The 12721-nt window shown below is 39.7% G+C and overlaps 1 protein-coding gene across 8 annotated transcripts in view; it reads right to left on the bottom strand.

The window, feature by feature from the left end:
* Window positions 1–207: 207 nt before the first annotated feature.
* SCG3 (secretogranin III) overlaps window positions 208–12721 on the bottom strand; it is a 56469-nt gene continuing 43955 nt past the window's right edge. For all 8 annotated transcript variants that reach the window (XM_065559421.1, XM_065559416.1, XM_005305048.5 and 5 more), the window contains 2 exons: window positions 9839–9919; window positions 208–3918 (listed from right to left, as the gene is read on the bottom strand). In XM_065559421.1, coding sequence (XP_065415493.1) covers window positions 3800–3918; window positions 9839–9919 — 200 coding nt within the window. In that variant the 3' untranslated portion in view covers window positions 208–3799. The remainder of the gene's footprint in view (window positions 3919–9838; window positions 9920–12721) is intronic.

The following is a 12721-nucleotide window of genomic DNA, read 5'->3' as shown; positions in this document are numbered from 1 at the left end:
ATTGACTTTAGAGGGCGACAGACAGCCCATAATTCTAGCCAATATTATTCTTCAATCACTGGGGCCTACCGTATTCACATTGATACCCACGAGAAAGCTCCTATTGATTTAGTGGGGCAGGATTGGGCCCTTCAAGAGCCAGTCAATGGGAACGATGTATTTAGTCCATTTCAAAAGAAAAAACAAACCACCCTCAACTGCTGTAGCTTGTAGCAAAGTGTTTAATAAAGTACAGTATCAGAAACAATATTCTAATAGAAAAGCTCATACTGTGAATACTGTATATTTTGTACTTGTTACAATTATCAGTGATAATTTAGATAGTGAAGGATTTTTTGATGCATCTAGCAGAGATACAAACAGAAAAACATAGACAAATTTCTTTTGTGGTATTAGAACTAGAGATGTGCAAGGATGGAAAATATTTCCCCTAGTGGTAGTAGAGAAAATGCTGGCAGAACATGGTCTACTGATTTCCACCAAGTGCCCCATAGCAAGTTGCATTCATAAAAGGCTATTAACCTGCAGTACCACTTATAGCTCAGATCACTCTGACCTTCATTAGCACAAGCCACAGCTGTTTTGCAGCATAGGATGATGCATCAGACTGGCCCTGTCTTGTCACATTATGAAAGGTGATGTGACTGCCTGAACTTGACTTGATGTGCCACCAATCAAACCAGCAGTTGAAACAGTCACATAACAAGTTGGACCAGCTGTCAGGGGGAGAAATGAATCCAGCATAAACAATGGTTTAAAAATGTGTATCTACTCACCAAAGTAGTGCTTATCAAAATGCTTATCTACTTAGCTTTTCATGTTGACTTCAATGGGACTACGTGGGCGAGTGAGTACTCAGCAGGAGTCAGGCCACAGAATGAGATTCTGACTGTCGTTTAGAGCTGGTCAAACAATGGATGTACGTTTTTGGAACAATTTTCTCAAAAATGTCATCCCTTTTTGGTCGAAATTAATAATTTTGCAAAAGTTCAAAAAAAGTTTCATTAAAATTGCGAATTATTATAATTTTGGACCAGGTCTGTTGTGGACACTGATTGCCTATAGACTAGTCACATGTTATTGGCTGTCCGTGCCTTTCTTATGATGTCACACCCCTGTGCAAACTTCTGACCACACACAGCTAGGATCTAATCCTTGAAAAATCATTCAAAAATATTCTATGACCCATGATGTTGACAGAAGAAGAAAGGTAAACAAAGGGAGGGAGGGGAAAGCGGTTGGGGGAAGGAAGCAACAGTAAAGAGGAAGAGGAGGAGTCTGGATTAGTAAAATAAAACGACGACAGTCTTGATGTGCTATTGCCTCCCAAAGTGCCAAGAGTTACAGCCACTTTTAACCGACTTTCTCTTGTAACCCCCAAATTGGAAACGAGTCGATATTTCCAATTTAGTTTTCAAACAAGAAAGTGAGCTGAAAGTGGCTGGTGGGCCACGAACTGCTATCAAGGGGTCACTGATGTTTTGAGGGGCATGAGGAGGAAAAAGGAGTCTAAATAGTCTAGGGAACCTTAAAATGGGGAGCAGACGAACAAAAGGAAAAAGTAAAAGCGATAAGAAGGGCTAGGAATAACCCCCCCACACGTTAATTTGAAATAGCAGGGGAACCTTTTCCCCATAATTTTCTCTTATGCTGCTACTAGGTACTGTTTTTCATAGCAGAAGGGTACATGGATCACATTACTCAATATTATTTTTGATTAAAAAAAAAATTATAATTAGTGAGCAAAACTATAAAGCAATAACCCACACCAGGGTGCATATAAGCAGGGTATGGTGCGCTTCTTGGAGGCTTGAAGGCACTGATCAATCCATGCACCAACAGCCTTCTAATGTACATATTATTATGGCTCATTGCTATAACGTTTGATTGAACTTTGCTACTGGTAACATTTGTAGGTGTTTCCACTATGCTGGCAATTGGCCAGAGTTCATTCTGGCTGCCAGGCAAAATGTAGTTCAGATCTTTTTCCTTCTAATTCTCAAGAGTGCCAAGAAAATAAGGAGGTAGGTAGTCTCCCTATGTGATGCTAACACAGACCTTGGAGTGATCAAGGGCATATCGTACATGCACAGCTCCCTACACAGCCAGACAAGTATTTACCTATAGTTTCCATGGCAGTCAAGTGAACATCCCGGATTTTAAAAAGAATGTCATATGGGAGTTAATCTCAACCATCCAGGAAGAGGCCAATGAGTGCAGGAGACAGAATTTTCCCAGCAGCTAGACTAGAGAACTCACTTAATCCCACAAAAGCTAAGCCTGAGAACTTCCAGAACTAAATTCAAACCTCATTGCTTTGCCTTCGCTTTTACATACAACAGAGAGAGAGAGAGAGAGTTTCCCCATAGTTTTCAGAGTAGCAGCCGTGTTAGTCTGTATCCACAAAAAGAACAGGAGTACTTGTGGCACCTTAGAGACTAACAAATTTATTAGAGCATAAGCTTTCGTGGACTGCAGCCCACTTCTTCGGATGCATATAGAATGGAACATATATTGAGGAGATATATATACACACAGACAGAGAGCATGAACACCTGTATGTGTGTATATATTAAAATTGTTCATGCTCTCTGTATGTGTGTATATATTAAAATTGTTCATGCTCTCTGTATGTGTGTATATATATATCCTCAATATATGTTCCACTCTATATGCATCCGAAGAAGTGGGCTGCAGTCCACGAAAGCTTATGCTCTAATAAATTTGTTAGTCTCTAAGGTGCCACAAGTTCTCCTGTTCTTTTTCCCCATAGTGCTAAAGGAAATAATATCACCCAGTACAGTTCAGAGGTCAATAAATGGACCATTGGCCTGATTGTCAGAAATGCTGCACTCCTGCCACTCCCATTAAAGTCCATCTGAAAATCAGGCCACATGTTCCTAAGCACATCTCTAATTGCAAGCTCCCCTCAAAATAATTTCATTATCTTTACATTTTTTACTTAGCAATTCAAAGCTATTCACACTGTTATCAGGCTACTCACATCAAGAATGCAGCTATTTATACATGCACAGAGAACTGACAGTTATCAAAGGATGCACTAAAGAACTGCTAAGGGTGTTAATGACAATGTCTCTACCATGGTTGGCAGAGATTCAGCTCTTTCCTGTACCACCTGTATGAAAGGCAGTTGCAGTGTCAGAGATACATTAGTTAGTTAATGGCACACTTACTCAAAGAACTGTAATAGTGAATGTGCAAACACAAACACTGACAGGACTAACGATTCACCAATGATTTAAAAATAAGACATTCTAGACATAAAATAATATGGAGACTAATGACAATTTTAATATGGAAATTATTTTCAAATATTTATTTGTAGAACTAGTAACTGTAATTCATGTTCTAATAATGCCCTTTACAAATACATACAATAGCATCTTTGAAAAGCTAACGGAGTGAGAGCAGAAGGATGCAGTGTCAAAATAACTTTCTTTCAAAAACACGTGGCTTTTCGACCGGAGCAAACCAAATGCAGATAGTATGTCAAAGAGAACGTTTTGTAGTTTACCCTGTTAAGTTTAAATTTGATGTCACAATTCGGCCTTTGGGGTTGATATCTGTGTGTAGGAAAATACAGTATGCAGTCAGTGTACATAGCAATAGAGCTCTTCACTTTTGCCTAGAAAAGATTCAGTACAATGCAAACAGAGCACTTTCTAACGATATCCTCAAAATAACAAATCTGAGCTCACTGAGCTAGGAGTGGGTGAAGCTATACTATAGTTTCCTACATGTTGGGCAGTCAAGTGACTTCACCATCCTTCCTGTGTTTTTACAGGCTGCCGTATATGCGCTTGATCACATCCGCCTCTTCTTTGTCAAGGATGCCTTTGTCCACATAAGCATCAGCTTGCTGATCAATGAAATCCCTCAGCTTTGAAAGATCATAATCTGCAAAACATGAATTCATGAACACCATGAGCTTTCCCCGCTTTGCTGTTTCACCTATGAAACAATGTAATTGTAAACATTATCCACCAAGTCCATTCTCTGTCACCTGGGAAAGAATGGAACTTACTACAAATGAATCTTGGCATAGTAATAAAAAAACACCCTTGTGCAAAGTCCTCTTATATGTGAGACGCAATAAGTATTATTAATCTATCTTTCTTGCTCTGTAATAGTTTTTTTAACATAGCTCATCCTTCAGGCCAGTGGTTCAATGTGTTGGAAGTCTGTGCATGCAGAAGTTGTTAAGGCTCTATTATGTTCCCAGTTATCATGGACTTCACAGAAAATACTAAACTGACTGTTTCCCATCAAAAAAACAAAGTTTGCATTCTTCAACTCTCTGACAGCTTTTTGCTTACGACAAACTACCCTTCCTGAGAACAGATGTAAGAAATTCAAGAAATCAAATCACTGGGACTAAGTGGAAAGGATATGATTATTCAGCTTTGGCAGGCTACAAGAATAATTTCCAGATTTGAAAAATATTGCAGTGAGTTGTCTGTATGTGCCAGTCCACACTACAAGGACTGAAAGACGCTCTCCATGTTTTGCTGCACTGCTAAATGATAAACACAGGGGCCTAAACCAAAGAATTTGCCTCTATACAGCATAATGCAGGCTGAACACCACTGAACAAAACCTTGCTATGATTGAAAATGTTACTGTTTTCCATGGAAGAAGTGTAGCTTTAGGCACCGATTCTGCAAAGAAATCTGAAAAACTCTTCCTGAGCAGTCAGTGGGCAATCTTAACTCTGACATCAGATACAATACACTAATGCACACACAGAGGCAAGATTCAATGGCTGGCAGTCTGGAGAATACCAGTGTTCTAAAGATTTATGTTAATTTAAATGAATGAATCTCTTTCCTAGAAATGTATTCCTGTTTAATTTTTACAGTATGAACTATTTAGTCCATGAACAGAGCCATCAGAATTCTCATAGAAAATTTGTTGTGACTTGTTCAAATGTGTATTATCATATAAATATGGATTTAAGAACTTCTTCCTCTAACTGTGCACTATTTGCATAATCGACCACAATACCTTTCTCTGCCGTGTAATGGTTGAATGAGTAAAGAGGGACGATGTGCAGGGACACTTTCAAAAGCAGATGAATTTATGCAATTCAGTTTTTGCAATGCAAAGAGTTAATTATTGGGGCAGTGGTAACAGTGCAATGATAACAGTGCCAAGAGTCAGGACTCCTGGGATGACATCTTGGTCCCATTAAATCCAATAGGAGTTTTGCCACTGATTTTAATGTGGCCAGCATTTCACTCCTGGTTTGTGTTCCATGGTCTGTTACTGACCACAGGTAAATCACTTAATCCAGCCTTCCCTCAGTGTACCCATTTGCATAATAGCTATGCTTTACCTCCCTAATAGTGGAGCTGTGAGGTTCAGTAATGTTTGTAAAGTGCTGTGAGATTCTCAGATGAAAGGTAAGTGAAAAATATTTATTGTAATAGTCTTATTTATTTATTATTAACCATTTCTATTCGCCTCAAACCTTCCCCTTTTTAACATGATACTGCAGTAATGGCTATCAGTAACACTTTACCTCTGACCAACCTGACATGGAACATTTCTTGTGGACCTAAATTAGAAGGACTGAACACTTTATAATCTTGGCTTGTGTTAAAGTGTCAATATTAAAAGGATGTAGGTCCTGGGAAATTTCTGTGAGAGCTGTGGCAGGCTATCAAGGTAAGGATTCTGAAGGCACTAGTTTAAGACATCTGCTCAAATGACAGGGCCAAATGCAGCCTGGCTGTGAAAGTGACCTGACTGGTGGAGTTTCACTGGGGCTGAATGTGGTCCACAGACGTCAGACAGCAGAATAGACCAGAGATGGGACATGCTCTCTTCTTTATGTGGAACAGTTACTATAGTTAACTGCATACACATAAAAGGAGCTGGTGCCCTGTTAGTACAAATTTTACATTTAGATTAGCTTTCAATACTAACCCCATAATTTTTTGCTCTGGAGCTAAACTAGATTATCATAAAACATTTAGCAAAATTGAGAATGAGCAGACTAATTTGCAGAAAGTGAAAGGTAACACAAGACAGGCCTGCATTTAAAAATATATATGCCAGGTCCTTGCAAAACATGGAAGATATTAAACACACAGTCTATGAACCCAATCATTGTACACTGAGAACTCTTACTGAGCCCAGTAGAAGCAATGCATGTGTAAAGGCTGCAGGATTGGGCTTTTAAGAGAGCACTTCTTCTTCGGCTGAGACACTCCGCAGTGTTGCCAAGCTGTTCTTGGTGCAAGACTGCATGGGATAGGCAAAGATGGCTTTGAGTCTTTATGATCCCATGAGCGGAGGGCCTGCCAGAGACCAATCTAGTTCTCAGCATAAGATAGAGCAGCCCTGAGGCTGCTCTAAGTAATGCCTCGCTGAACATAGCCTCAATAGCATTAATTCTAGGGGTTAGCAGGACTTATGGATGCCCCATGCTCCCTTTTCCCTGGACATGCATGCACCTTTATACTGGGGGCAGGGTGGAAAAGCTGTGTATGAGCCTTCATGGTGGCTCTATGCCAACTGAGGATTCCTATAGTCAAAGGAAATGCCTGGGGACCTGATCTTCTGGTTTTACAGCTGCTTTGCATGACCAGAGCATGGCAAAATAGCCAGAGAAGGGTAAAGGCTCTGGATTTTAATATGCAGATAACTAAGTAGCATTAATGTAAGTCTTAGATGCCTCCATGATGAAAATATACCCAATTCTTCAGTCTTTACTCAAGCAAAATTCCCATTGATTTAATTTCCAAAACCCCCAGATTCACTCTTGCTTTACATTAATATTGGCAACTAAAGAATCAATTACATGGAAATTTGATGGTTTAATTAAATGCTAATTGAAATTGCAACAGTGATGATTTTATCCAATTTTGGCTAATTTGCATATGTAAAATGGCAACATTATTGTATTTTCCTCACGAACTCAGCATATGTCAGCTCTGTGATATGCCTATTAACTGCAATATTACAATACTTCTTTACGCCTCATTGACTGGAATATGTAAACAAAAAAAAATCTTCTTTCACCCACATCTGAAACATAACACTGAACTCTGAATTGGCCATACTAAATTATACTGAGGCTAATTTGCATATACAAATAAAGTCAATTGGTGGTATTTCCTAAAAATAATCGTCGAAATCTTTCTACTCTATGAATGGTGAGAGTGAGTGTTATGAAACTTGATGGCTCTCATTACCTAAGTATTTTGTGAACAATTCAAAATATGCTAATTTGCATATACTAATTAGGTAACTCACAGTTATGTTTCTGAGGACTAAAAATTAATATAGAGTTAATCAGAAAGAAGGCAACCTTCAGGGCTGGGAGCTATGCCAATTTACACCGGCTGAGAATCTGGCCCTAAGAGCACAGATCTCAAAAGTGGATAGAGCATTCAAATAATGGCCTGATTCACCACAGCACTGCTCATTTTATGCCAGTGTAATGCCACCAATTTGCCTGGGTCTTCAGCTCCCACCAGGACTGGAGACAGCACGGATGGGCCCACAGAATCAGGGAGCCATAGCTGGCTTCCTAAAGATCTGCTTGCTCCCTGGTGGTCAGCAAAGTTTGGTTATAGAAGAGAATAAGGCCAGAAATCTAGCCCCAATTTCTATTAATGGTCACCTAAATCACATGGGATTGTTTCTGTTTCCTGATTGGATGACTGACTTTTTTTAAACAGAAAAATGGCAAATAGCAAATAAGGGCTGATGAAGTCTCAGAGGGAATTTTCAGATGAATAATCATTTCTGTTAAAATTCATGAAACATTCTGGACTTGCAAATATTTTCCCAAGTAAGCTGACTCATCCAAATACTCACAAGCAATTACTAATACAGGCCCCTGAGTGGAGCAAATGTGCCATGTTTATGCACAAATGTATTTGTGAATCACCTTTTGTATTATTCCACCACGTCCAATTTGCTAGTTTGAAAGTAGACAAAGGACTGACAAGCACATAATCTTGAAGTGAAGGATTATGGCCCTGTATGACTCAGTCTGGGATAAACTTACTCAGTTTGTACTCCATTTACCACCTCTGCTAGATTTTTGAATGAGCAGTTGCCAGAATACACAGTATAGAAGGGGTAAACCAAGGGGTAAAGCATCAGGAGAGTACAGATTTTATTCTCATTTACTCATAGTTTAAGTGTAAATGAGAATCAGGCCCTAATAGTATAAAATATAATGATGTTCAAGATTGCCATTGTGGATCCATTAATTTAAGGAATTCACGCCAGTACATCTTACTGCTTTTCCAGAGAGATAAAATGCTGTTATATCTGTAGTTGCAGTCATTTTCAATTTGCAGTAATGCTGGGGAAAAGGTTACTGTGAAGAGGAGTGAGGGGCTGCTCAGGAAATGGGAAACAGAAAACAATCCCATGTGATTGAACACTAATTGCTGTAACAAACACACTGATAAATGGAAATATTTATTGGAATTGGCATGAACATTCTACAGTAAAATGTAAGCCTGCCACCAACTATAACTGTTGCTGTGGCTTATGTGGAGTCTGGAGAGGATTTTAAGAGGGAAGGAATTATAGGTGAGAAAATTAGGTCATTATTGGTCAATCCAAACATCTTATACTGAGCTTCAACAAAGGAAATGAGTGTGTCAAGCTGTAGTCATGCACTGATTAAATAGTGCCCATCTTACACTCTATCACACATAGGGGCTGATGAGAGCACGTGGGGCAGTCTCAACTCCTGCTCCTCCTTGGCTGGTGGCGGAGAGCTTCCTCTCCTTTTCCAAATGCTTTACACACTTTTCCCCACCATGCCTTGTGGTTTCTCCTTACCATGGACAGGATGATGGTGGAAATCCAGCCAATAGCATCAGGGCTGAGCTAAGAGCTGGGATGCTGGTTCTGTATGATGCTTTGAGGGAGGAGATTGCATGGACAAGCCAAGTGGTCCTGTTATTCCTGTGGATCCTGCCCTTGCCCCTCTACCTCTCCCCAGCCTTTCCACGCTGTTGCCAGCCCCATCTCCTAGGAGAAGCAACGTATTGGAGAACCAGCCTAAGGAAGGTTGGGCAGCTGTTTCAGTCACTGTTCCTCTTCTACAGAGCTTAACATGTGAAAGATGCACAGTGCCCTTAGAGCCAATCCTAGGAGCCACTAATAACGCCATAATGCTCTTATCCTGAAGATGCGATTCCTAGATGTTTTCACCTTGACTGTTTATGAAACAAAGTCTACAGGATTAGAGTTTCCTGCTACTTGGAATGGGATGCAAGCACTAGCACAATGCCATTGGGTTCCCACAGCTGCATGCATATATTAAAAAGATCCTCTTCATGAATGCTAACAAAATAATCCTTAAAACACTTTTATTGATCTCACAATGTAGGACTGACATTCAATGCACGTTGCAAGGCTTACTTATTATTCTCTGGATTTCGGTGAGTGGATGCTTAGGTGGGGGGATGAGGGAGCACAAGGAGTTTATGTCCAGCAAGTTAGTCAACGTAAATTTTGTTATTCAGGGCCAGTCTGGACAGGCTAGTTTTTATATTTTGTAGTAGTTCAGTGCAATATTTAAATATATTTCCATAAGATCATGGAGCTTTATAACAGACTGTTTCTATAATTTGTTCATCGCCTACATTTGGTCCTAGACTACTTGACAGTGATCCTAGCATCATTAATTATGGGGCTGTGATCCAGACATGTCCATAGTCTCACATTTTATATTTCTATGATTCAGCTCATCTCATCAGGCTAATTTATACAACGTAATTTATAAAACAAATTGTAATCTGAATAGTGTCCACCCACATGTGCAAGATTATTTATTTCATACCTTCTTTATTTCCCTGCTTATTGTGCTTCTTCAGCCATTCTATATTCTTCCTGATGGCTTCCAAATACGCCTCAGCTTTCCCTTGAGGAACAGATGAGAGATAAATCAAACACCCTTCATCAATGATTGATGCAGCTTGTTTAACTGAGAAAATCTGGTTACAGTGAAGGCAGATTAAAACTGTTCTTAGTTTCCATTTAAGGGACCAGCCCTGTCATCCTTATTCAGGCAAAATTCCCATGCCCAGCTAGCAGATCCTGTCTGTGAGAGATTAATCAGCTCTGATATGAATTTATGGCCATTTTCTCACTTTGATTTGTGTGTGCAACTCCCGTTGATATCCAGAGATATTGCATGCATGGACTGGGGTCAGTCTGTGCTGTTTAGAGCACAACAGCTGTTAAACAAAGATTAAACTGTTAAGACACTGGGGTATGATTTTAATAAGACTGAAAGCTTTGTGCATCAGCTCACATACTAAAAACATCAGAAACCTCTTCTATTGTCTGGTGTAACAGTGTACATCAAATATAAGATTGTGATGTTCCGAAAGGCATAAGAAAAAACCTACAACCTGAAATGCAAGCACTGTATTAGCTGAGAAAAGGAAAGCATGCAAACTATATAATCTTGTTATAGCCTTTATATTTTGAATTTTGAAATGGTGTCTATTTTTAGCTCCAAGAGCACACAGGTCAAAATTAGATCAAGGATTACCTAATAAGGCCCTGAAGGGAATGTAATAGATAATAGATTCTGAATTCTTAACTTGGCTAGAGCTTTATTGATGTAACATGCTCATATTTGTCAGGAAAAGACTAGTGCGATTAGCTTGTGAAAGGCTGTTACTGCCTACTGTGCATGTCTGATCCCATCAATAAACGGATACAATAGTAAATATACTGAAACCTTTGAGCTAGGAGTGCAGAATTAGCGTGGAAGGAAGCCAGTCTGTGAAACAGCAAAGCATGTTAGATGAAGAGACAAAGGATCAAATACTGATTTAATTTATACCTGTGCAGGTCCATTGAGTTGAATGTGGTTGTAAAGGTCTGAGAACAAAATTTGGCCCAAACTGGATACACCCTCCATAGAAGACATCCCACCACTAGCTAGGGTACCTTGCCTCAGATTGCTAAATTCTATTCTGCAGGTGTGGACTTCTCACAGCTACTGCATGCTCAAATAGCCACAGCAGCAAAAATACCCACTTCTCTTTGTGACTGGCTATAAAAGTGCTCCCCATCCTACTGGGTGCCAACCTAGGCATGGTGACTCCTGAACTGTGACCTCTAGGCTTGATTATTGCAACTCGTTATGTCTAGCAATGAAACCACATATGCTGAAAAAGCTCCAACCGATACAAATGACAGCAGCTGCCAGCTTGGCAAGCAGGTTGCCATGAACATATCATCTTGGTTCATCACCCTCTGTACTGGTTCATCAGTGAACATAGAATCCATTTCAATGATTCTGCTCTGATATTCGAAGTCCTCCATAAGGCTGACCTCAGTTACCTAACAAATCACCTGTCTCTGCAACCACAACCTCCCATGTCAGCTACCTTCTACTGGAACAATGAAACTGTTGACCATTGAGGACGTGTGTGAATGTAAGAGACAGACTGTCCAGGGGAGATGTAACTAGACTATAGAACTCATCTCAGCAACAGATACAAATGACCCAGGAGCTTGCCACTCTCATAGCTAAATGCAGAACACATGCAAAACTTAGCTTTCCCTCAGTAAGTCCTACACACACAAACCACCACCACCCAAAAAATCCTATGAAGGAATCAAAGTATTTTTCCTACAAGCTGCGAGGGAAGAAATGTATACAGAGAAATTGTTGCTGTTCTATTTAAGTACTTGGGAGGTGTTGAAACATAATAGTGATGGGCACTATGGAAATGCCTTGACACAAGAGGTTTAGCTAAAAGTACATTTGTGCTTGTCTTTGGATTTTGGGCCATTCCATGTCTGAAATACACACTGGCGAGACATGCTGTTTTCCGTGGATTTGCTGTGTGGTATGCCAGCCGAGCTGGGTTTTTTCCACTTACTATGGATTTCTGTGGAAAGAGTAGCTTATGGTCAGGCTAACCTGTCATTGCATGCAACATTAAATGCTGTGTCGAGGCAGCTGGCATGATAACATGTATCAATGCTCTGTTTCCTCTTTGAGCTGCTAATTTGCTGCCAGAACATAAAGTTCTGCATAACTTTGAAAAGGCAATTGCTTATGCGGACAATAGTTGTTAAAAGCACCCTCACTGTCTAGCAGTGGGCCGTCCAAATTGCTTCATTCTGTAGAACAGACAACTCACTGCCTTTCAATATCAGCCTCTCATAACACAGATTGGAGAAATCAATATGCTCAGTCCAGAATATTGAATGCACCGATGATCTTAGGTCACTAAAACGCCACAGATGCAAAGAAGCAATATCTACGGCACTAGTGTATGAAAATGCATTTGATCTGATTCCTAATGTAGGCTATAGATTCTGTAATAAAGGATTATGGCCACAATTCAGTTAGGCACTTGGATCTGTGTATTTAAAATTAGGCACATGCTTAAGTACCTTTCTGAATCAAGGCCTATGTGCAGAGGTTTAGGAGTCGTATGAAACAAAATAAAATACATTTTAGGAGACAAAATGAGAAAATAGTACTGTTGCTAGTGGCATCCTTTGAGGTAGGTTCATATTTAGTAGATAATGTTTTCACCCCTCAGCTCATAGAGAGCCGAGAAGCGATACACTAGCTGCACACACACTGCAATCACAACTACATTAATGAGTTATCTTCATTCAGCCATTGGGATTGCTAAAGAATCATTTTAAGAATAATTCATAAAATGGTAATTAACCAATTTAATAAATT

This window comes from Chrysemys picta, chromosome 10, assembly GCF_011386835.1.
Source record: "Chrysemys picta bellii isolate R12L10 chromosome 10, ASM1138683v2, whole genome shotgun sequence".
Taxonomy (NCBI): Eukaryota; Metazoa; Chordata; order Testudines; family Emydidae; genus Chrysemys; species Chrysemys picta.
Note: the sequence above shows the minus strand (reverse complement) of the source record. Positions and strands in the feature narration are given on the sequence as shown.